The sequence below is a fragment of the Tasmannia lanceolata genome, unplaced genomic scaffold, assembly GCF_043159265.1.
Source record: "Tasmannia lanceolata isolate RefF3 unplaced genomic scaffold, GAP_Taslan_0.1 ptg000004l, whole genome shotgun sequence".
In the NCBI taxonomy this organism is placed as follows: Eukaryota; Viridiplantae; Streptophyta; class Magnoliopsida; order Canellales; family Winteraceae; genus Tasmannia; species Tasmannia lanceolata.
Genome location: NW_027518681.1, coordinates 8,746,597 through 8,772,593, shown reverse-complemented (window position 1 = coordinate 8,772,593; position 25,997 = coordinate 8,746,597). Strand labels below are relative to the sequence as shown.

Below are 25,997 nucleotides of genomic sequence, written 5' to 3'. Positions count from 1 at the left end.
AGATCATAACCAGATTGATCAGCCAAGATTGATCAACCACCATAGCTAATCAAGATAAATTTTTATCCTCCTTTTGTATTATAAATAACTTCGTGGTTAGATTAGACAGTATTCTATACATATTTAATGTATATAGTATCCATTACATCTTTTCTAAATAACTTGCATGGCATTCTAGATCTATTTTTTGTTCCAGATCTGAATACCCTAATCCTAGACTTTCAAGAGCTTCATGTTTACAATGAGATTAGGGACTTTGGTACAGTAAGGAGGACAAAGAAAGAGAAGAACAAGAAGACGACGAAGAAAAGAAAAGCAGAATAAGCCAAAAAGAAGCTAACAGAAGCCGCATGAAGAAGACACAAAATTCTGTGAATCATTGTCTATTTTTTTATGAGTGCTAGCAAGAAGCCAGATATGAGGAGGTATAGCAAGGACTAGCTACCAACTCTTGCACACCTAGCGTTAGGGATACACTGTTGGTGTTCATCACAATATAAATGCCAGAACGGATCTTGGCGATCCAACATTAAGAAATCGCAAATAACACTATGGTTTTGAATTGAAATAGGAAGGAAACATATCAAAAGCCATGGAAATCGTTTTCTTCTCGTTGGACGGGATTCCTTACCAATATTTCTCCTTGTTCCACAACAGACGATGATGGGACCAACTTCCTCTCTCTTCTTGCCGTGGATTGCAAAGAGAAGGATGTAAAAATTGTTATGTGCAAGCAGGGACCGGAGGAGGGATTTTATATACATTTGAGAGAAGGGATGCAACTCCTCACCACATTGATTCCTTCTCTCAAACGACTCTCTAGTTCGCATACACTCATTAACGTTTGCAACTTTTCACATAATGACATTTCATAAAAGTTAAATAACTAACCAAATTGATCTAAGCCATTGATCTTGCTAAGGCCACATACACCGTTAGATTATTTCCTAACATATACCACTTGCATAGTCTAGCCCACACGTATGGTGCACACTGAGAGTCCAAGCCGTTTTGTCATCCATTTGCGCCTTCAAATTATTTTTCTTATGTTTCTTTGATATCTAAAACTGCATCAATTTTTTCCCAATCATTGAAACCTCATTTTCATATAAATGCTTGCAGGTTTCTTTATTCAATGTTAAAACCCTAAATTGCATAGTGTTTTCTGTTTAATCCCTTGGTTGCATTTTTCTCCTATACTTCAAAGGATTCCTACCTATTTGCTCGAACAAGTTCTTCTCTCCCTTATCGCCTGCGGGCTTTCCTTATAACCCGTATCACCCAATGATTGTTTGGTCCTGAGAGATAAAGAGTCATATAGAGACTAGGAAACTTAAAAACATAAAGAAAAAGATTATGCCCAAGGGAATCTCCCCAAAAGCGCATTTGATTGATCATCCTATCTCATGCTACTAGATAGTAGAGTAGAGATGAGCCGTAGTAGACAGCCTTTTAGTCTGTCTTCCTTACATGAGGACCCCCTCTAATACCCTTACTTGCAAGTCGCGCCTTTAAGCCACACCAAGTTTTTTTTAATAGCCTCCTAAAATAAAAGGATTGAGATGCATTTTTCAAGGTATGAATATGATTTTGAAATGAAATTTGACATAGAACAAGCCCCCAAAGAGTTTCTAGTTAACTAAGAAGATCAAAATCTCAAAAATTGAAGGACATAACTTTTGGTTTCATCGTTGGACCAAGGTTATACAAAACTCTTCAGAGTGGGGGGGGGGGGGGGGGGGGGGGGAGGGAGAGATATCACTCCCCTCCTTTAATAATCGCCTGGAACTGACCTTGTCGTGTATGTTTAACCAGTTGTCAAAGAGCTCTTTCTAGAATTGAAATAACCTTTAACAGCTGGTTGAAACAGAAATGACAATGTGAGTTCACACTGATTATCAAAACATATTAGTGTGAGCCACCTATTTAAAGCCCTATAATCGATTACCAAATATACCTTGTATTGGATCTTGAATCATGTAATTGGGGTGATCCTTTGACCATTGAAAATCCAAAATATACCTCGTCCAATAAATGATCCAGACTAACAGAGATGGGCCCACTATAAATAATTATAGGCTATTATTGTATTATTCTCTCTTTTTTTCGAAATGATAAGAGCTATATTAATAAGAGAGATAAGCTGCAAGACTGAGCGGATCTTGGGGAGAAATACAAAACTCACAGGCGCCCTTGCATATTTGAGCTGAAAGGGCGCTCCCATTGGGTGAAAATCACCAAAGTGCATTAAAAGTAGGTAAAAGTCGAAGATTAATAAGTGCACTTTGGTGACTTTCACCTAATGAGAGCCCTCTCTCAGCTCAAATTTGTAAGGGCTTCTTCTCTAAGTTTAGCATTCCTCTACAATGAAATAAAGCAAAAAACAAATCATTGGGGAAGAAAATCTAATTAATATCTCCATGGACGCCCGATTCATCTCATCCTCAGCTAACCGATCTGCCTCGCTATTAGCCGAACAACGGACATGCTGAAAACGGACAAGGTGACCATCCACACAGTGAAATTCGTGAATCTCCACAGATACTGCTTTCTGTCATCCACCCATTTAATGGTATTAAGAGAATCTCCATCGACTATCAATCTGTCCAACAAGCTATCGTCAATTATCCCCATGCCCTAGAGCTCCACTTTAACCTCTACCTCCTTGGAATTCTTAATCCCAATGATTCCTTTGACTAAAACAAGTGGAAAACAACATTGAGGCAGTTCTGGTGAGGGCTGTCCTAAACATTCATCCTAATGTTCCCACTTGCACTAATAGTAAGGGTACTTTTGACACTGTATGGAAAATATAGGGCACTTTTGTCACAAAAATGGACACTGCAACAGGGTTGATTGTTAGGAACCTACATGACACACATGCGTCTTCTAGCCACTATCCCAATTTAGCCAAATCCCAAAAGAGATCATGGGTATTTTTATCACAAAAGTCTCAATATAATTGGTTGTTTGGAACCTGCATAACACACTTGGGTCTTTCTAGCCACGGTCTCAATTTAAGCATATCCCTCCATATTGCCCAATAGAGATTATGTCATCTATTCCGAATAATCCTTCTTTCTCTCTTGCTCTCTCTAAACCCTACAACTGAGTAAGCCTTCTCTGCACCTTTTTTTTTCTTTCCATTTTCATCTTTAGTTACATCTATGCATAAGCCTCATTGAAGCCCTCACACAGTTTTTTACTCTTTGGTTTCTGCTTCTTTCCATGGTTTCTTTCAGAAACATTTCTGGGTTTTCATTCATTAACATTTGGGTATCAGTTTAGTAGAATATTAGTTCCCAAAGAGATAGATGGATTTTGTGGTGCCTGCAAAACAAACCCATGTAGGGTATCCCTCCTTCAAGTTCATTCAGAGGGATACTAGGGTTAGGGCTGGGTTTAGGGTTTTGTGTGACTTCAATCTAAGCAGCAATACTTCTTGTATGAATGGTTTTCTAATGTTTAGGGTTTGTTCCTCTGTTGATTCTTCTAATGGTGAGGTGAGAAAGTCTAAAAAGTATCGAAAGAATATGAGAAATCAGATTTCTGCAGTCACAAAGATAGAAACAGTTGGTTCCAGTGAAAGATTACTGAGATTATCCAAAAACTCAAATGGGCATTTGAGCAATAATGGCCATGACCATTCCTCATCGTCCTTTTCGCATTTTTCTGGTGGTTATGATGATTTTGAGGGTAACGATCATCTCCGGCGCTTAGTTAGGAACGGCCAGTTAGATGAAGGTTTTAATTTTTTGGAAGATATGGTTGGTAGAGGAATGATTCCTGATATCATCTATTGTACAAGTCTAATTCGAGGGTTTTGTCGCGTTAGTAAGACCAAAAAGGCAACTAGGATTTTGGAGATTGTTGAAGAGTCTGGAGCAATTCCTGATGTTATAACCTATAATGTTTTGATCAGTGGATACTGCAAAGCTGGTGAGATTGATAATGCCCTACGGCTCTTGGACCGAATGAGTGTTGCCCCGGATGTAGTGACATATAATACAATTTTGCGTTGTTTATGCGATAGGGGGAAGTTGAAGCAAGCAATGGAGGTTTTGAATCATCAATTGCAAAAAGACTGTTATCCTGATGTTATTACTTATACGATTTTGATCGAAGCGACTTGTAAGGAGAGTGGTGTGGAACATGCAATGAAGTTTTTAGATGAGATGAGAAGTAAGGGATGTAAACCCGATGTAGTAACTTACAATGTTCTTATCAATGGGATTTGCAAGGAAGGGAGATTGGATGAAGCAATAGAGTTCTTGAATGATATGCCGTTGCACGGTTGCCAACCAAATGTGATCACACACAATATTATTTTGCGCAGCATGTGTAGCACGGGAAGGTGGATGGATGCCGAGAAACTCTTAGCTGATATGGTTCAAAAGGGCTGTTCACCTAGTGTTGTGACATTCAATATTTTGATCAACTTTTTGTGTAGAAAGGGATTGTTAGGTCGAGCAATTGATGTTTTGGAGAAGATGCCCAACCATGGTTGCACGCCCAATTCGCTGAGTTACAATCCGTTGCTTCATGGGTTTTGCAAAGAGAAGAAAATGGAACGAGCAATTGAATACTTGGATATAATGGTGGCTCGAGGATGTTATCCGGATATTGTGACATATAATACCTTGCTTACTGCTTTATGCAAAGATGGAAAGGTTGATGTTGCGGTTGAGATAGTTGGTCAGCTTGGAAGCAAAGGTTGCTCTCCTGTGTTGATCACATATAACACGGTAATTGATGGGCTTTCGAAGATAGGGAATACAGAACGAGCCAAAGAGCTTCTAGGAGAGATGTTAGGGAAGGGCCTCCAACCCGATGTAATAACTTATTCATCACTAGTGGCTGGGCTCAGTAGAGAAGGTAAGGTTACTGAAGCAATTAAGTTCTTTCATGAGTTGGAAGGTTTGGGTATCAAGCCCAATGCTGTCACATACAATTCGCTTATCTTAGGTCTCTGTAAGGATCGACAAACCGACCGTGCTATTGATTTCTTGGCTTATATGGTGTCTAAGGGGTGTAAGCCAACAGAAACAACCTACACTATTCTCATTGAAGGTGTTGCTTATGAAGGTATGGCCAAGGAGGCTTTGGAGTTGTTGAATGAGCTGTGTTCCAGAGGGGCTGTCAAGAAAAGTTCCGCACAGCATTTGGTGGTTGAGATGTAGGCTGGAGAGGTTGGTTTGCTTGGAGTTTGGGATGTAGTGTTTAATACATGCAATGGATCTTTTTCGTTTTTTGCCCGGTTTTAAGTGAGGATCTGAACTAGTTTATCTTTTGTCTGTGCCTATAACATAATCCTTTTCCAGTCCTTACAAGGAAGATCCAAATTCAGTTTTGATAGATAGACTCTGTCAGTTTTTCTCACACCCTTCTTGATGCAGCTGGGTCATAGCTCCCAAGAACTTTTTGTACTAAGCAGTCGCTTTTTTATATAAAATATTAGACCGTAGTTAAGAACTTAAGATTGCCATGTGCTTATTTTCTTGTTTTGTTTTGTTGCTAAATATGCATAATTGAGTCTTTATGGTTATATGAACTTCTCTCTCCTCCTTGGTTAATCAGGAAGCATCTTACTGAGGCATATAGCTGCATTTCCAGATTTAAAATAAGGGATTTGTCTTATCTTTTTCCATATCTAAATATTTTATATGGTTCGAGTGTTTGACTCATTAGTCTTTAGATTTTCTAGGGCACACCGCTTGAGGGTGTGGTATAGCCAAGACATTAAAGTATTTAATTCTCTCAGAGGTACTATGCAATGCCTTTCAATGAATTAAGCATAAGCTGCTCTAAATGCTGTCTCTCAATATTTTGAAACATATATTGTTTCATAAGATATAATTGGTTGCTTAATTTCTTTTTCTTTTCTTCATTTTTTGAAGTTTTTTTATAATTTCAGGTGAGGTTCCATGTAATCTTCGGTTGTAGTTCAATATTTTGTAGGTTTTCTTGATATATTTCAATATTTTGTTAATGCTGTGCTTATATTGGAAGAGACATCTTTTTATCGTCTACCTGTGAAGTTTCAGCTATTTTGGGTTTGTTGTGTCTTTTTTTTTTTTGAGAAAAGATAATTATTGCATTCAAGATAAAAAACAACAAGGACGAGATGTCCGTACAAAACAAAAGAAGTTAATGAATGCCCATAGGGTAACAGTCACTGATCTTTAGAATGTTACACCCAATGCCTTCCTTGGCCAAAACATCTGCTGCTTCTTGCCGATCGTAAGTCGTAACCGATGGAGAAGAATAGGCTTGATAACTGCACAACAGTTGACAATTTCCAGAAGATTGGGGCTAGACGCCATGGGGCCTTGGATAGTCCTTTAACCTAGGAAATGACGTTGCTAGAATCCCCTTCAATCACGCAATCACCAACAAAACAGTCCTTAAATATCTGCAGCCCCGTTAAATGGGCTATTGCTTCCGCTTCATTTGCATCCTTCATACCACAGGGTCCTGAAAATTATTTGGGTGCCCTACGCAAATTATTTGAGTACCCTCCAGTACTAGCTGTTCTTGGATTACCTTTAGAGAAACCATCGAAGTTAAGTTTGATAACAACAGGAAGTGGTGGTATCCATTGAAGAGAAGGTTTTGTGCTTCGGCTGACTTTCCAAACTAATCGATTTCCAGTTACTTATCAAAATATTTGAGGGTATCATTCCAATAGCCAAGATGATCCTTGTCCCCAGGACCAAGATGGTCACAACAAAGAGAAACAGTAAAAGGAAAAAAGAATACAAAAAGAAAGCATTGATTGGGGCTGAGCAGGCGGAACTGCGAACCATATGACTGAAGAAGGGCATATGGGATGGCTTTACCTATGGTACAATCAAGTCGCTATCTTCAGCGACTGTAGATGTAGGTAGATATCGGGCCTTCTTCGTTCCCCAAATCAGTTAGTCAGTCATTCAGTGAATAGTCCCGCCTACAAAAGTCCTCAAGGAGGAAGAAAGAAAAAAATCTATCTTGACCATCGCTACTCCATCTCTAGCCAACCGGTCCACCTCACTATTTGCTGCTCTTTTCACATGATGAAAAGAAATTGATGATCTCTCAACTCTCTCCTGAATCTAATCAACCCAGTGAGAAAACATCCATGGATGGGGGTAGCTCCCCTGGAACCATCTTATTACGTTGAGGGAGTCACCCTCTACTATTAGATAATCAAAGATATTACTCTCTGCCTCGAAGTCCTTGGAGAACCGTTTGCACCTCTGTCTTGTTGGAATCTGTTATCGCTATGGGTCATGAGAAGGCCCATCTCATCGACCCATGCTCATCTCTAAGCACGCTTCCAATCCCTGCTAGGTCTGGATTGCCCATACTAGACCCATAAAAGTTTAATTTCAATAAGCCCAGTTCAGGTGGCTCCCATTCGGGAGATAGGGTGTTCGCCTGTTCACTGCTATTACAAATCTCTCTACTTGCAACAAGAATTGCGCACTTTTTGCAAGGCCATTGAACACCCTTGCATTTCTTTCCTTCCATAGAACTCAAACAGTGGCCATGAATACCACTTTTTACAAGATTTTCCCTTTCTTACAGCAAGGAGCGAAGGAACATCCCTGTAATAGATTGATGAGCCTAGTTGGGAAGATCCATGTCAGTCTAAATCTTCCCATGACTCTACTCCACACTTCTCTGGCCAACTTACAATGTATAAACATATGATCCACTGATTATCCTGGCTCCACACAGAGGGCGCAATGATCTGCTATCAGCATCTGGCGATTCCGTAGATGATCAACTGTGAGGATCTTATCCAAACAGGCAATCCACTCAAATGCGCTGACCCTTGCAGGCGCCGGGATGTCCCATGCGTCTGGGTCTTCAACTCAAATCTTTCGTCCAAGTCAATAAGCTTAATTTCAGTAAGGATCTTTCCAAGCAATTTGCCTTTTTCTATAAAGATCCCGTTATTATGCTCCTTCCAAACATTCAACAACAATGCATACAGAACGAGTCTCCAGAGTGCCTTGCCAATTAAACCAAAAGGAACGGTTTCCCAATCAAGTAAATTGGCTTTAATAGACTCTTGAAAACCCAAGCTACATCAATTTGGGACAGGAGAGGTCCCCACAGACTAAAGGTAATGGGCAATGAAGAATGATGATCAAGGAATTCCTCCGCCCTTTTACAAAGGATGTACCCACTTACAAGATATACATGCTTTTTCTTGAGGCTCTCACAAGTATTAATTTTATTAGCATCCACCGTCAACACAAATGTTGTAACTCTAGGTGATGACAAGGAAGACTAAATCTTGGTCCAAAGGGAGAGGACAAATTGCTCACCAAACAATTAAATAGTGGTTTAACTGCAAAATAGCCTTTAGGATCTGGAACCCAAATCCTTCCATCAAACCTTTGAGAGGGAATGTAAACCCTTTCAAGAAGCTTAAGAGAGGGAGGGAGAAATTGCATATTATCAATTTCACCAGTTTTCAGGTTTCTTGTAAGAGTTATATTCCATACTAATCTCTTTCACCAGCTTTCAGGTTTCTTGTAAGAGTTATATTCCATACTCATCTCTCTCTCTCTCTCTCTCTCTCTCTCTCTCTCTCTCTCTCTCTCTCTCTCTCTCTCTCTCTCTCTCTCTCTCAAACACGCGCGCGCGCGCACATCTTTTACCCTCACCACTCTAAGGTTAACTAATCGATTTAAGTCCAGAAAAGCATGGCACAGCGACACATCCCTAGCCAAATATCCTCAGATTTTATATCCTCCCAAAATCTGATCCCTTACCTTCTAAGGTTAACTAATCTCTCCTTTTACCCACACTGTTTGTATATACTTGTTTTCAAAGGAAGTTTTGTGGGCAACACTTACCAGCATTCTATAGGATTGAGAAAAATCTCTTTAAATAAAGGGACTACTTGTTTCATCATCCTGTTGGTTAGTGTATTGCATGTAAAGCTGATTGGCTGGGTGCTAGCATGTTCATATGCCTTCATTTTATTCAAACTTGTTAAGTTCTCAGAAAATGTATTTTCTGTCATGTGCTTTTGTTTACACTGGAAAATTTAGCAGACTGCAAATCTGTTTTGCTATGAGTAGGTTTCTCTACAGTTGTTACTATGATTGTTATAGCTTCCATGGTTATCATTAGGGGAAGTCTTGACATAATGACTGTTGTTTCCATACAAAGACCCAAAAGCTTTTCTGAAAGGTCTCAATAAGTTGGTAGCAAATCATTCCATTTGATGCCCAAATGCTTGGCCTGTTATGACAATTGCTCTGTAGCTTGGTATGAATTGTACAGCATAGCATGAGCCACTTGATGTGATAAAGGGCTGCCCTAGTACCTTATATCACCTTGGTTGTAAGAGCTCTTTTAGTCTTTAAACAACATTCTGAGATTTCGGCAGAAGCAGTTGCTTTTCAGTTTTCTGGAGCCTCTAAATTTATTTAGTTTATCCTTGCTGAATCTGAAGAAGATACGTCGGGATTACTACTTCTATCACACTGATTTGGTGCAAGTTGAAGGAGAAAGAAAGCAATTATTGCATCTTCATCAGTTTCTACTTTCTACTGGGTTTTCTTGGCACCAAAAATTGCACTTGTGTAGTTGAGAATTGTTATTTTCGCTTGCATCTTCAAGGAATCTTGTTACTTGGAGTTCTTTCACATTGATGTGAGAATGTTCTTTGCTGAATACAGTATCTTGATATGTTCTGTTGTAGCTCAGGTGATTTATATGGCTTATGAGATTTTAAAATGCATGATGCAAAGACTTTATGGGCTCTCATGGATATTTGGAGGATCCATTTAAATTATGGAAGGAGGTCGTGAGTCTCTTGACATTATTGCTCTCTGTCTAATGTCTAAACTAGATATTTGAAGAAAACTGATTTCAGATTTCAAGGAGAAGAAATCATTCCCTGTTACATTAGAAATCATTGGTTCTGTTTACTGTTTTCTTCAAATGATTCATTGGGTTGAGCAAGAATTGAGTTTTTGTAGGTTGGAAAGGTTGCTACGAATTTGATTTTTTTTTAATGCTATCAAGTGGGTTTGGAGAGACCATTCTCAACCTCTGATTGAATTCATATCATTGGCTATAAATACACGAACCCAAATGATCTTGGGACTGACCAATCTCATGAAGCCAAATAAAAGATTACAAAGGGTATTTTTGCAATTATCAGGAGGAGATGTAACCGTAGGTGATTACATAAGCTAATGTAAGTATCCTTTGTTGCTGACTTAATCTCAGCCAAACACTAATTAAATTAAGGGTTAAGATTGATCAAGGAAAATGAACTCCTTGCCCATGGTTGTAACTAATCAAGAGGTGATACTTGTGTCTTTCCAAGTTGCCCCTCAATTGCCTCACACCAAAGTTGAGAGCATTTCACTAAGCCACTTCATTTTCAAGGGCTTTTGGCACTTCTCAATCTAGGAGGAAGTCTTTGGCCTTTAGCCCTGGAGCCTCACGCATTGTTATTGGCACCCCTACCCTTGCAACCCGCCTTCAATTTCAAGCTCAATCTTGAAGAAGGCTTCATGCTGTGAAGGGGTCCTCCAGAAGCACTTCAAGTCAGATTTGAAAGGGAAGGAACAATTTCAGTTGCTCCATGTTGCAACATGTTTACCATGTAATCCTTTTGAAAAATCAATTGAAAATCTTCATTTTTGGTAATTGCCTGTTTTGGTTTGACTTTAGTAGACCCCTGTTGGTGTGAGGAATGCAGCTTCAGCCCTTTCTCCCTCCAAAGGGGATTGAGACTAGATTGCAATGCAGATCAGGGGAGAATCTGACAATAATCTCAATATGGATCTAGTTTCAATCCAGAAATGCTCAAGTATTATGAATTGGGTTTAGTTTGATTCTGTATAGCGATGAAAATCTAAATCTCCTTTTCCAGATTAAATGAGGAGTGTCTATTACTGTGAAGGATATATGCTCTACTATAGCATTGAAAGACGTGGTTCATACCTATAATGAGGGTTAATCATTAATCTTTCAAAAGGGTTTTATTTTCCCTACTATGTGGATGAATCTCTATTTTAGTTAAGGTAATTGAGATTTATGATGCTTCTTTTTCTATGTTGTTGCTCCTTACTCTTGCTAATAATACAGCTAGCTATAAAAAAGCTAAGGAAAAAAAAAATCTTCTAAACATTTCTGATTCAGTTTGCTTCTAAATAAATTGCAGAAAACAAGGCCTCATTCATATTACAGTGTAACTATTATATGCAATGGTAGCTAAGAGTTTTATACCTATATCAGATCATCAGATTTCTAAATAGATTTAGATTTTGAGATCCAATGGTCAGAACTAAATAATCCTCTTTCTGATTTATAAGATAACTCTAATAAAGGATTTCAAAACTTTTTGGAGTTAGGTTGAAATCTTTTTTTATAAAGTACAAGAAAATAAAAAAAAATTCATGAGCTTTGTGGATTGTTTTACTTGAGCCAGAATAATTAAGCAATTGATCCTTAAAAATAAAATATTTGTAAAGTAAAATGCTGCTTTTACTCACTCCATTCTAAACAATCACAATACTAAAACATAATTGCTCAAAGCCTTTTACTTTGAATTTATATGCAGTACCATCTTCATCCCTTTTAATTTGTTTTAATAAAGGAATGCAAGATAAACTTCCCTAGATAAAACGTGTAAAGACATGGAAAAATATATCACAATACAGGGCACCCATCCACTTGAATCCCCTTAGCTGTAGGACACTTGGCAAGAGCACAATGCTCTCCTCCAGTCCCCCACCAAGTCAAACCTTTATTCTCCATTGTCAAAGCAAAGTATATAAAGACTCCCATGAAGGCAACTCCTGCATCCAGTGCTGCTGAAAGAACATAGTTGTACCTTTGCCACCAATTCTTTCGATACCGAAAGATGAAGAAATTGAATACTACCCCAACAAACACCCAGGAATTGTAATTCAATGCGGTTGCCGGAGGCATGTAGGCCGTCGCTCCCAAAAGGACTGGAAGGTTTATCAATGGGATCCAAGTCTGGTTGGGGAATGCCTTGTGCATGAGCCAAACAAAAAATGGCCCCAAAGCACCACCAACGAAGAACCAGTTGAGGGCTCCATAGTTTCCTAGTGCCCCAAAGATGCGTTTTGGTCCTACTAATCCCCAAATTACGGATGCATCGAAGAAGACACGATCGCCCGGGCATGTCCAAGGACTATCTGGTGGCAAGAGCTCATCTTGACATATGTGATTGATTGAGTTTAGCAGCCACATTGCAACTGCAATGTTGATTGTTCCAGCTATGATAGTTCCAATAAACTGTTAAAAAAGATTAATAAAAACCAAGTCAAAATCACTAACAAATAAAAAATTAAGGGATTGAATTGAAGAAAATTTGTTACAATTAAGTCATAAGAGCATGAAATTTATCTGGTTTGGCTCAAAATTTCTCTAGCTTCTTAGATTGAGAGCTTTGTATGGATTATGACAGTAGAAGGTCAAATGGATAAAGAGAAGAATTACCTGAACCAAAAACATTGATCTTGGTGGAATCTTCATATAATGGCCAAGCTTGAAATCAGAAAGGAAGGAGATGGCCTGAGTCATACTCATATACCCATAAACTTTGAAGCAAACATTAGCTATGGGTCTTCCTGGTAGTATAAGACCCATGATATATTCTGTGATGATGTTCAACCCTGGTGTCTGTAAAGTAGCCAAGGAATCAAAACAAGTTCAACAAACTTTTAGTTGAATGAATGCTATTGTGATGATTCAACTAGGAACATTTTTAGACTACTAGCACATTTCTCCAGATTAGCATAACAAGTAAATGGCTTTTTTATCTTTTAATTTTTTTTTTGAAAATAAAAATTGATCTTTTAATTATGAAACCCGTTGAATCAATTATTGTCAACCATGAGGGGTTCCTTTTTCTATTTCCATATTTTCATGGTTTCGGAAATTTTCTTATTTTATAGCCAACTGGGAGTTGGCTTTGAAGTAAGCTATGAAATTCTTACTCGTGTGTGTGAAAGGCCAACCCCATTCGATTTCTAAAAGGATTACTAAACCTTAACTTTTCGAGGAATCCTTATGTGAATGAGACTTTTCTCAATATGTTCGACCCTGGTTCTGTGGGAGCAAGTTAGAAAGATTGAGAAACACAACCATCTGATTTGATCCAGTCTCAATAGCCATGAGATTATCATCTCCGGGTGATCTTTTTGTTGTGTTTCTTTTCTTCGCAAGTAAACGTAGACTCTCATGTACTGAAAAAAGAATATCACAACCCAAATGCATAAACAAATTGGGGAAAGAAAATATAAATGTACCTGATTTGTTGTAGCAGTAATGATGCTGATGGGCAGAGTGAAAAAGAAAGCAAGAAAGCAGGCAAAGATGAGGCCCCACCATGGCAGCTGAACCTGGTCTTTCAGAGCTGTGCAAAGGACCAGAGAGACTGCTACAGTAAGTGCTAGCAATAGAAAAAACCACCAATCAGGTATGTCCTTGTACTTCCTCATCAACCTTGTGTGAATATCGTCCTTGCCTTTATATGAAGCACGGAAGCGTTGGTAGATCTCCCTGGAAAATTTGTGTAGTATGATTTTGAATAGGCATTGATGCTAAAAGAGATTACAGAGAAAGCAATAAAAAAATTCCAGAGTTCTCTAACTACTTAGATTTAATGGGATGGGAAATGGGTTTGCCTTGCAGTTTTTTAGTTCAGGAATAAGTAAATGGCTAACCATTTCCATGGCATCTAATACGATTGTTGGGGATTAAGACAAAAACGCATCTATATTTGGAAAGAATAAGCCCATCTGAACAAAAACTAGAAGTCTATTACTCTAAATTATAAATTGTAAAAAGAAAACATATGTATATTTCAGCTCGAAGGAAAGCATTAGAATCCAAAAGACAGCAAAATATAAATTTGATAAACTAAGGATGCATAATAGTTTATTGTCACCATGAAGATCAGTACTCCTCTAAAAAGAGACTTGTTGCATGTTAAATTTGTCTGAACCTTTCTCCTGTACCTTTTTGGAATATAGGAAAGGAATAGTTGAGTTTTGTAATATCTTCTGATTGCTTTTGAATTGGTTTCGGGTATGCCCGTGCTAATTCACCTTAATATTTTGCAATTGCAGGATGGGACCCTTGGTCCCGATTGCTATTTGAATATTAATGAAACTTGTCATCTTTCAAAAAAAAAATTTGTCTGAACCTTGTCGAAAGTATATCATCGGGGAAAATGTTTAGGTGGTATCCTCCTATTCAAAGCATTCGCCTACATCATAATCTATACTAAATCTAGAAATGTGATTGTTGACTTCGAATTTTCTACTCTTCCATTTAAAGAACATCAATCAAGAGTTGGGATCATTTAAAGTGCATGATTTGAGCCATCGACCAGTCACTGTAGAGCCCCAAAACAAATGGTTTACATCATTGCATAAGAGACCCCCCACTTATACTTTTACCCACTAACATATTTCCTTAAGACATACACCAATTTACCATATAACAGATACAAAAAACAAACATTAAACAGAAATTAGAAGGATGTAAAGAAAAAAACTGCTTTCTTCTTGAGATAATAAAGAAAGGTACAAAGTTGAATAGCAACAATTTTTTTCCGTTTTTTAGGTAGGCAAGCTGGGATTGAACCTGCGACCTCAAGGTTGAGATCCAAAGTCTCAACCATTGAGCCACAAGCCCAATAACGGAACAGAAGAGCAATCAGATTAAAGAGTAATTAGCAGTTTATTGTCAATGTAGACATCATCAAGCCAATTATAAAAAAGATTAAAAAGACGATAGTGCTTCCGATGAAATAAAATGCAACTGAAAGTATAACAAAAGCCATATCATAAATGCAACTGAAACACTGCAACAAAACCCATATCATTAAAATTCTAATCCTCAACTTAATCACATGTTCCACAGTATAATCTTTTGCTACAAGACTACCCAAAAAAATAAAAATAACATAAACTACAAGCATACCTTCCATAATCTTTTGCTACAAAATTACAAAAAAAAATACATAAACTAACAAGCATACCTTCCATAGAAGAAACCCACATGGGAGAGTGTGGAAGCAATGGTGGCGAATCCAAACCCATAAGTGAGAGCAAAAAACATGCTCATATGAATCTTCCCTTGCGCCTCGTAGGCAGGCATATCTATCTCAAACTTGTTATTAACAATAGCTGATATATTGTACTGTTGGCCATCAGCAGCAAACAAGTGTGAGGAAAATATGGGAAATTTTTTAGCATCATATACGTCATATCCCCAATAAGCGATGGGAATGACTACATAGACAATCAATGCGAAGCCTACAAAGATGTTGACAATGGCGAAGAAGGGACAGATGAGAGGACTGAACATGAAGGCTGCAACGGCAGACCAATCTAGTGTAAATGCTCCAAGACCCAAGCCCTTAAGGCCCGAACCAAGTTGCTGAGCAGTGATAGATTTGGAGAATATCCAACAAACCCATGACATGTTTGTTAGAGTTAGGAAGAGGTAGCCCGGGAAAACATACCAAGAGAAGCTGCAAATAAGTGCAATGAGGAAGAACTTTGCACGTGACATGCGTTGTTCTTCCTTCTCATGCAATGCCCTGAAAATTATAGATCAAATTATTAGTATTATTTGGTTAATATTGAAGAATAATCTACTAATTAAATATGCTGTAATTAGATCAATTAAATGATGTATATGCTATGAGATTGAGTACCAAGACAAAGATTGAGGTGGCCTTATGGGTTTAAGTTCAATACTGGATGTAAAACAAATTATATGCCAAATTTTAAGTACCCAATTTTTCAGTGATCTAATGTTTATATATTCCATACAAGATTTCTTTTGAACAATCATTACTTTTGCTAAGATTATTCTAAAATAAGCTTAGCAAGAAACAGAATCTTAGCAAAAGCAATGACTGTTCAAAGAAATTCTCATATGCAATATATAAAGATTAAGTCACTGTTTGAAATATGATTAGAAGGTGTAGCCTATCTACTTGGCCATGTAGAACATCACTAGGACCAGGACCAGGATCCCTACCAGAAACAAGCAAAGTGGTCTATCTTCTCATTGACTTGTGGGAAGGGACAAAAGAGGTGTCAAATGATATGGGCACCCTTGAAAAAGTGGACTAGTGAGAGTAATTCCAAGGTTCACAAAAGTCTTCATAAGCTGTATTCACACCCACAGTAAGGTGGTCAATTAAAGATCATGGATTTTAAATGATCACTTGTCTGTCCTAGTGTCCTACTAGACCTTGTGTGGGAAAACAAGAAATGTAATGATTCAACTTTTCAAAATAGATCAAAGGGCTAGGATCATCCAATCAATGGATGTTAGGGTTGCAAGATTACGGGCCCACTTGATTTGAACAGTCTATTAGAATTTAGATGGGCATTGCTTTGGATTTGCCATGTTCCAATAAGATCTCATCCGTAAGATTGGATTATTGGTGTTGGAGATCCAAACAAAGGCTATCAGATGGACGGTTCAAATTAGTCAAAAAATGGGAACCATTATACCCTACCTAGTGGTGACTCCACCCTCATTGCATTACAAGTAGGCAGCGTCATATCAAGTCTACTTTTTAGTAAGATCCCTCTCCTATATCAAGTCACTATCTCTGGTATTTAAGTTGGTAGTGAGTTACATACCTAAAGAGGGAGACTTGAACAAGTGTACTTGGCCACCACATGTGCGCGGGTTCAACCACATACTTCCTCAGCAACCCCGCCCATCCGTACCCCAATACCTGTTCCAACGGCGCATGTTAGACTCAATCCTTGTGCAGAAAAAACACTTCAAAACCCCACAATTCATTAAAAAAAGAAAGAAGAAAAAAACTCAGAGAAAAAACACATGACGAAGAGAGTCAAAATTTCCACTTCTCTCCGATTAAACTAAGTAAGCAACCCCCATAAAAAAAAAAAAAAAAAAAAAAAAAAAAAAAAAAACTAAGTTAGCAGACCCAATAATGAAACACGATAGCTAAACCTCTCAACGCAGCGTACGTTAGCAAAAAAAAGAAGAAAAGAGGATGGAATTGGCGATGATAAATTCGCACCCCCGCCCCCAGTAGGATAATTCACACCACTTTAACCCTTTTTAAGGTATAAAGGGGTGCGAATTTATCATTGCCCATAGAAAAGCCTCAGGACTAGAGATAGTAGGAAGAAACCTCAACGCAGCGCACATTAGCAAAACCCATCTAAGGTACCAAAAAATAAAGAACAGATTGGGGGTGGAAGAAACCAAAACAAGGGGTACTAAAAATATCACGAAATACAGAGACAGAGAGAGAGAGAGAGAGAGAGAGAGAGAGAGAGAGAGAGAGAGAGAGAGAGAGGTACCTGGGTAGTGATTATAAGTAACCATCCAGCAACAAAAGAAATATTGCGGTGATAAAAAGCCTTAATAATATTAACAATCCCAACAGCATAAGCGGAGCCATTCCCAAAAGCACAACCCGCATTAGCAAATATAGAGATGAGGACATGTTCTTTCATGTTGAACGGACCGGGATTAAGAGAGAACTGTCTGGGTCCGAAACCCGGTAATTGGAATTTGGTTGTGGGGAGAACAGAGGCCATGAATCGGCCTAGGGGTAGAGAGGCGACCTGAACTGAGATCTGGGTTATGATTAGAGGCTCTGTTCTGTAGGCGAAAAATTGGTTGAGGAATGACAAGAGGGCACATGATAAGACCCCTAAGAACCACATACGAAAGGTCCATACGGGGAGTGATGGATCGTCTAAGTTTGTTACTGTCAGACGGACTTCCTCTATGGGAGAGACGTCGTCCTCTTCTACTACCTTTTCCACTTCTAGAGTTTCCATGGCTAAGGTTCCCATGGTGGAGAGAGAGAGAGAGAGAGAGATTTGGGGAGTGGGCTCTTTTTCACTGATTCTGAAGAGGGAGTTCTCTTGAAAAGGTGGGGCATGTGAAATTAGTAGAATGCCCTTACATTTATAAGCCTAGAGGTGGTGGAAATTACTGATTACCTACCAAAGTTGAACAAAACAGAGATAGTGGGATAGTGGGATTGTGGTCCTTGTGGAATGGAGGAATTAAATGAAACGCGTGGTGCCCCCATTATTCGAGTGATCTACACCATTCATTTGTTAGACCCTAAATTAAAGGTCTAACGAATGAATGGTTTGGATCACCCAAACAATGTTGGCCCCACTATTTTTTTTTGGACTGCACGCGGTACACTATAATCCGTAATCCGGCATAAGTCACGGGTTTGACGAGTGTTCGAATCCCGCCCCAGACTTACCCGTTACACATGGTGAGTGGGTCGTTGCATGTATACGTAGGGACTAGTCCTACTCCCGAAGAGGGTAGGGACCTCCTACATCATAAAAAAAAAAAAATCCGTAATCCGGGATTGTAAAATCATTAATTTTACAAGCTAAAACTATGACTTTACATTCTTGAAAATGTTCAATCCAGGATTTAGCTTAGAGAATCAAGGATTTTACAATATATGACTATAAAATCTGTGTATCCGAGTTTTAGGAAGGTAATGATGTAAATGACGAAGATGGTTTCTTAGGTCTTGTTTAATTTCTTAGGTCTAGTTTAATTTTAGTAAGATATAAAAGGGCACTTTGGTCATATTTCCAACGTTCACTGAAATTATCTTTTTGAGAACCAGATGATCGTCACCATTGATCTCGTGGGCTACCACTAATTCGTTCTAAGGTAGTCGCCAATCACCATATCGGAAATAATTCCGAATATTCCTGATATTTCGCCGATCGGTAGATATCGGATATCGGAGGGTGACTGATACGGGGGATTCTTTTATCGAAGAGAGATATTTCAAAGCCCGAAATTTCCGAACTGAATCTTGACGCGGACATATAATTCCAGCTGTCAAAAACTAACTTCATCCGAGTCTTAAGAGAGTGGAAGTTTACCAAATCAGTAGCTTAGATTTGCTAACGTCGGCACACTTTAGCAAAACAGAGACAGAAAGGTCAACGCAGCGCACGTTAGCAAAATCCATCTAATAAACATTAAAAAATAAAATAAAGAACAGACACATGAGTAGAACGAGAAAAGGAAAGCAGAACAAAAAATAAAAAAATGAAAATTGGGTAAAACTACTAAAAACCCCCTATACCAAATCTTATTTACATGAATCCCCTAAAAATTTCTTAATTACTATTATCACAGCTTCCTACGTTAGTTTTCGCAACAAATTTCGCAAGCATTGAAAAAACAGTTGAATAGCTTTTTATTGGAATATTTTTAATGATAGATTTTTTACACCTATGCATAGCATGGGTGGGGCCCATCATTTTAAAACACGTTATTTAAGGCATTGCATGAACAGTATTGGTAATTAAGAAAGCCCCATTTGGATGCCGAGAAGATTGCTCACATTTGCAGCCCTTTTTGTTCGGGGTGCAACCCGAACCCAACCCGAGCAGCCCTTTTTGCCAACCCGAGCTCAACCCGAGATTTTAAGCTTAAAAACTAAAAAAATTATTAAAAATTTCGGGTTGAACTCGGGTCTTGTTACCTATGTTTTAGAATCAAATAAATCAGTTATTTTTTATCTGGTAGGATCTTTTTTAGTTTGGTAGGATAGGGTTTATCTTTGTAATTGAAGCTATCACAGGCTATCTTGTAGGACTGTTAGCTAAGGAGTCATATTTCTATTTTGCAAGTTGTATTGAAACAGTCATCAATAATAGAAACGGGAGCAGAGATTTTATTTGTGTTCCCCTTTTTCTTAGTGCAATCTCCCATACGAGGTTACTCTATTTCTTTCCTCTTGAGCAGTGCCTTATGAGACACCATAGCTAGAGGACACAAGAAACGCTTCCTCTTTTGCTGTGTAAATAAGCAAATGGAAATCCAAATCCCTTCACCCTCTTTGCTCCTCAACCTCTCTCCTAAGTGCCCCCCTTCCCTCTCTCTCCCTTAACATGAGCTGGTGGATCTATTCATTTTGTATTGAAAACTCATTTCCAAATCCAAAGACAAAAAATAGAACGAGAGAGAGAGGTACCTGGGTAGTAATAATAAGTAACCAACCAGCAACAAAAGAAATATTCCGGTGATAAAAAGCCTTAATAATATTAACAATCCCAACAGCATAAGCGGAGCCATTCCCAAAAGCATAACCCGCATTAGCAAATATAGAGATAAGGACGTGTTCTTTCATGTTGAATGGGCCAGGATTTAGAGAGAACTGTCTGGGTCCGAAACCCGGTAAATGAAATTTGGTGGTGGGGAGAACAGAGGCCATGAATCGGCCTAGGGGTAGAGATGCGACCTGAACTGAGATCTGGGTTATGATTAGGGGCTCTGTTCTGTAGGCAAAAAATTGGTTGAGGAATGACAAGAGGGCACATGATAAGACCCCTAAGAACCACATACGAAAGGTCCATACGGGGAGTGATGGATCGTCTGAGTTTGTTACTGTCAGACGGACTTCCTCTATGGGAGATACGTCGTCCTCTTCTACTACCTTTTCCACTTCTAGAGTTTCCATGGCTAAGGTTCCCATGGTGGAGAGAGAGAGAGAGAGAGAGAGAGAGAGAGAGAGAGATGGGCTCTTTTTCACGTTGATTATGGAGGAGTTCTCTTAAAATATAAGGGGCGTGAGGATTCCATTCCGTGATTGGAGATTCACGAGTCGGTAACCGGAAATGCGTGGATTCTTTTATCGAAGAGAGAGATTCCAAAGCCCAAACTTTCCCAACTGGAATCTTCACGCGTGATTCCAGCTGTCAAAAACGAACTTTATCCGAGTCTTACGTGAAAGTAAAAGTTTACCAAATCAGTAGCTTGGATTTGCTAGGCCATTTCGCGACTCACTTTTGCAGTAGAGAACGGATTAATTTAATTCATCTGAGGGTTACTGTTCTCTCTTGCAGAAGTACGATGAGAAATTGCTTTACGCGAAATTTCCTAGCAAAATCACTGGCTACAATTAAGGCTATTCCTTGCTTCCAGCTGTACTACCGAAACGAATTAATTCCTACTGCTTAGGGAAATGTTATCAGCACTACCCTATTTTGATGATCCCACTCCTAACTAATTAGTGAGGTATGGCCGGCACCATAGGATGATCCAAACCGTCCATTAGATGGGCCACAGCCTAAATAGGTTGTGGCCGTGCAAACACGTGATTTTTAAAATGTACAGTACGGCCCACTCCATACGATGATCCAGACCGTCCATTTGTTGGGCCACAACGTAAATAGGTTGTGCCCCAAAAATCATTTCCATAGGATGATTTTGTGGGACCCACTAGCTCAATTGGTAGTCCAACAAATGAATGGTCTGGATCTTTCAATAAGGTGGGCCCTAATATATATTTTTAAAATCTGAGCACCATTAATTCCGCTGGTACCGCTGGATCAACGGCTGCTCCCCCTTTGGATGGATTTGGAATCCAAATATAATCTGCATCATAATCATTTCTATGCTATCTGCCGAGATTGGCATTTCCTTGCTAACTATAGCCATGTGGAAAAGGGGATCCAAAGATAATTGCATCATAATCATTCGTGAAGGATAGAAGGAAGTTGATCTCGATGAGCTTGAAATCTGCATCTTCGCCTTCGGTTTGCTCATAAGTCAATAGTGTTTTTGGTTCATTTTAGTCCTTTGTTTCCCTATCTAGTGTGTCTCAAGGATAGAGTTGACGGTTTTCTTTCTTAAATGTATCATCTTTCTTTTCATTTAATAAACCAGTAGGGATGGCCCACAAACCCCAGCTTCCCTACCAAAACAATTGGATGGAATTGGAATCACATTTCGATTCTAGTGCTTCCTCAGTGCACCACCAAAGTCGCATCTCAGCGTACCACACGGGCTGGAGATTAATATCAAATAATCATAGCTCTTTTAAGATAAGTCAAAGAATTGATTATTTCTATAGTTGAAACTTGAAAATGAAATCACCCTTTGGCCCACCATGTGACCCTGCGTGGATGATGGTTTATATATGTTAGTTTTGTTTCATTACGGTATTGTACCATCTTCTACGGTATTGTACCATCTTCTAGTCATTCTCATATGAGAAAATTTAACTGAAATTTGAACGATAGCCGTGTACTCAATGGATATTAAATAGATGATAATGAGAAAGATGGAGCATGGGTATTTTAAAATCAATGGAATCATTGGAAGATCATAAAGTGAAGTGAACTTTCTTGCAACTTGTTCACTTAAACTCATCGTTACACTTCTGTATTTTTTCTATTTAACAAATGTATATGTAATGAAGGTACAGTGTGGCCATGTTTGGCAGCTCCGAAAGTTTTTCCCATAGAATATTAGTTCATCAAGTGGTGGGAATTGAGAGGGCATGAGTGCGAAGAGAGCGAGATGAAAAGAAAAACTACTCAAAATGAGTAGATTTAGCCTCACCTAAAACCCATATAAAGTGAAAACTCAAGTTCACCCGTTTTCTCTCCACTGGTGACCAAAAGAAAATCCTCTCCTATACTTCTTTAGTTGTTGAATTCTCACAGCAACCACTGTTACTCCAAGAGAATTTATATGATGCCCGACCGTTAAAATAACAAGGGCTAGGTGGCAAACCACTCAAAAAATGTGTTTTGACTTAGATAAAAAAACAAGGGCTAGCCCTTGTTACTTTGACGGTCGGGCATCATATAAAAACTCATTACTCCAAAACCTAGAGTCATCCTTTGTCAAACTAAGAAATCGCTAAAAAAAAACCAAGTTGGTAGTAACCAATCTAACTCCTAGTCGAGCTATGAAACAAGAAACAAGATACTTAATTATCGCAAGAACTACCCGAGATCTACTTAGGATTCTACAGTAGCATGTTTGCAAGGTGGTCAAGCTTATATTTCACCTTGCAAGTTTCCTTCCAAATGGCTTTCTATGAAATTGCCTAGCAAAAATCCCTATTGACTATTGTCTCACTTTCTATCATACATAAGAGATCCAAAGCAAGGCCTATCAAATGGACGGTTCAGATTAATCAAAGGTGAGACCGACTATGCAAGTCTATATGTGGCGTTCAGCAACCCAGGATTTTCCTTGAGATGACTATTTTGTGGGGAGCGATAAGGGTCTCTTTGTGGGGAGCGGCAAGGGGATTTGGTAGCCATTTAACCCGTTCATTTGCTAATTCCCATTTAACCCGTTCATTTGCAATTTGATGACTCCTTCACCAAAAAAGAAGGAAAAACAAAGAGTGTTCACATTGAAGATTCAAGAGAAATTATATAAACAATTTGTTCTTTAATTTGTTCTTTAATTAGAAAAGGATTAGTTTGGTAAGGACAACATCATAGTGGGTCCCACCTTTGATTGATCCATACTGCTCACTGAGAGACATAATTTTGGATCATTAATGGCGCTGGTGCAGAAATTAAGCTAATCATGCAATCTTCACATCACATATTAATCAGCTGATATATCAGTATCAGAGGGGGTCCAATGCGGCCTCTATACGTCGGGGCCTTCAACCTTGCCTTGTAAGTATATTAATGGAACCTGATATTTACACCCACATCTAGTGATAACTTGAAACTACATATTTTTCCAAAGAAACAAATATTCCTAGCAGAAATACAAGTCGTAGTCTCTAGGCTGGAAATATTACTAACCAAAAGTCTCTTCCATTGGACCATCCTAGTCCTTCACTTCGTGGTGATTTTGGTAAGCTTTTTTACCTTTGGCACCCGTCCACATTTTACACTCTAAAATTTGAATGGCTAGTGTTAGGCCTAAAATCGGTAACAGGTTATGGTAGGGCTGGGTGGTCCGGGCTAACGAGCCACGGCTGAATGGCTGGTTGAGTCCTGCGCTGCACACAGTACAGACAAGAAAGAAAAGGGTCAGAGGACCAACCCGGAGTGATACTCCGGACGGGCGCTTCGACACTCAAGTCAGTATGAGCAGGAGTGTAGAGCAATGTCAGAGCAAAAAGCTTAGAGTTTTGGTTCTCAGATTTTCAGGACCCTCACCTTAGAACAAGTGAAGGCTATTTATAGTGATTCTGAGCCACCTGTCTAGGACAGGTGGTAGTTGTGAGCCAGGTGGTGGCCTCTGTATGGACCAGGTTTCATACCTAAGGAGGGCAGGTGGAGGTCCCTGATTGGTCCAGGTGTCACACCTAGGGGAGACAGGTGTTGGCCTTCCAACGGTCCTTGTGAGGGCCACGTGCCAGAAGCTAATTGGATGCTGAGTTCGGACCCCTCAATGCTGAGTCCGGATTGCTGAGTCCGGATTCCCTCAGTGCTGAGTCCGGACCCTATCAGTTGCCCCCTGGTTCTTCAAGCCATGGAAGTGGCTAGAAGAAGCAAAGAGAAGGTAAAGACAGCGTCGGGCCGGCCTTAAGACCTCCAGGCAGCTGAGGCCGGGCTCAGACTCAGCTAGGAGAAATAGTGGCTGGACAGGAGACTCCTGGCGCCCTGGCCTGGCCTTGGCGTTTAGCCTGAAGGAGTACGGCCGGGCAGAAGGCATTCGACTATCCAGCATGGCTGAATTTTTGACCAGGGGTCCTGGACGTCCTTGGTTGAGGAAGTCATGGGGTCCTGCTCGGCTAAGGCTGTGAACGGCCAGCCGGGCAGGTCTTTGCTGGTGAAACTTTTTGTCGCCTAGCGCTTTTGTCGTCTAGCGAACGCGCCATATCCTGTCCGGACAGCCGGACAGGTCTTTTGTCGTCTAGCGCTTTTGTCGTCTAGCGAACGCGCCATATCCAGTCCGGACAGCCGGACAGATCTGTGTCTTTTGAATTATCCTGTCCGGACAGCCGGACAGGTCTTTTATCCTCTTGAATCATCCTGTCCGGACAGCCGGACAGGTCTTTTGTCGCCTAGCGCTTTTGTCGCCTAGCGAACGCGTCATATCCTGTCCGGACAGCCGGACAGGTCTTTTGTCGTCTAGCGCTTTTGTCGTCTAGCGAACGCGCCATAGGTCTCTTGTCTTTTGAATTATCCTGTCCGGACAGCCGGACAGGTCTTTGTCCTCTTGAATCATCCTGTCCGGACAGCCGGACAGGTCTTTTGTCGCCTAGCGCTTTTGTCGCCTAGCGAACGCGTCATATCCTGTCCGGACAGCCGGACAGGTCTTTTGTCTTCTGAATGCCCCATATCCTGTCCGGACAGCCGGACAGGTCTTTTGTCTTCTGGCGCTTTGGGACCTGTGCCTTGTATTTAATGCAGGCGGCGCATTTAATGCGAGCGGCGCATTTAATGCGAGCGGCGCATTTAATGCGGAAGGCGACGTGGCGCACTCCGGCTGGCGGAAATGGGCGGGATTTTTCCCGCTCTTCCCAGCTTCTCTATAAATACAGGAGTTTACTCTTCATTTCTTACTTTTCATCTTTTACTCTCCTCCTCTTCTGTTCGGCTGCTCAAGTTTTCTGCCCGCTTCGGATCAGTGAGCCCGGAGGTCCTCGTCCAACACTCCAGTTCGGTAATCTTTTTTAGCTTTTAGCCTTTCTTTCTTTTTTTCCTTTTTATGTCTAGCACTAGTTCGGAGACGGACTCCAGTTCAAGGGAGTCCGGTTCGACCAGTACCGCATCGGGGTCCGAGGCATCAGAGAGGGCGGTTCCGGCCTCACCTATAGTGGAGGCCGGTGTTGAGGGCGAAGAGCTAGTGATCATAATAGACGAGGAGAGCGGTGAGGAAATGAGTGTGGACTTAGACACAATCCCGGCCTGTGGGGACGGACCGGATCGGGTAGAAACCAGCGACGATGATGAGGACGTCGAAGCGGCAGTCCCTCAATCGTCGCGCATGCCAGTCGAGGTGATAGCGGAGGCACAGATGGAAGCCAACCCGCAGTATAACATCGGGGCCCTATACGAGGTGAACCATCTGTGGCCGAACAGGCTTCAGATCGTCAGGGACAAATACTGTATTCCTAGCCGGTACATTCTGAGGGCGGCTGTCGAAGGGGATCGGGCCAGCAACGATAGCGCAGACCTCTGCGTGTATGAGGAGGCCTTCCGGGCCGGGCTTAGGCTCCCCTTCCACCC

At 40.1% G+C, this 25,997-nt stretch overlaps 2 protein-coding genes across 3 annotated transcripts; one reads left to right on the top strand and one right to left on the bottom strand.

Moving 5' to 3' along the window:
• Positions 1–3,038: 3,038 nt before the first annotated feature.
• Positions 3,039–5,477, top strand: LOC143876234 (Pentatricopeptide repeat (PPR-like) superfamily protein). The gene has a single exon (XM_077377957.1). The coding sequence runs from the start codon at positions 3,315–3,317 to the stop codon at positions 5,178–5,180; it is 1,866 nt and encodes a 621-aa protein (XP_077234072.1). The 5' UTR covers positions 3,039–3,314; the 3' UTR covers positions 5,181–5,477.
• Positions 5,478–11,480: 6,003 nt separating this feature from the next.
• On the bottom strand, positions 11,481–20,606 carry LOC143876233 (oligopeptide transporter 4-like). Of its 2 annotated transcripts, none has more exons than XM_077377956.1 (6): positions 20,033–20,606; positions 16,662–16,759; positions 15,038–15,601; positions 13,299–13,551; positions 12,487–12,669; positions 11,481–12,282 (listed from the first exon to the last, which is right to left on the bottom strand). In XM_077377956.1, exons 1-6 carry the CDS (start codon positions 20,531–20,533, stop codon positions 11,668–11,670), a joined length of 2,214 nt encoding a protein of 737 aa, XP_077234071.1. In that variant the 5' UTR covers positions 20,534–20,606; the 3' UTR covers positions 11,481–11,667. The 2 variants fall into 2 exon arrangements, with proteins under 2 accessions (XP_077234071.1, XP_077234070.1); XM_077377955.1 differs by lacking the exon at positions 20,033–20,606 and adding an exon at positions 17,358–17,976.
• Positions 20,607–25,997: the final 5,391 nt, after the last annotated feature.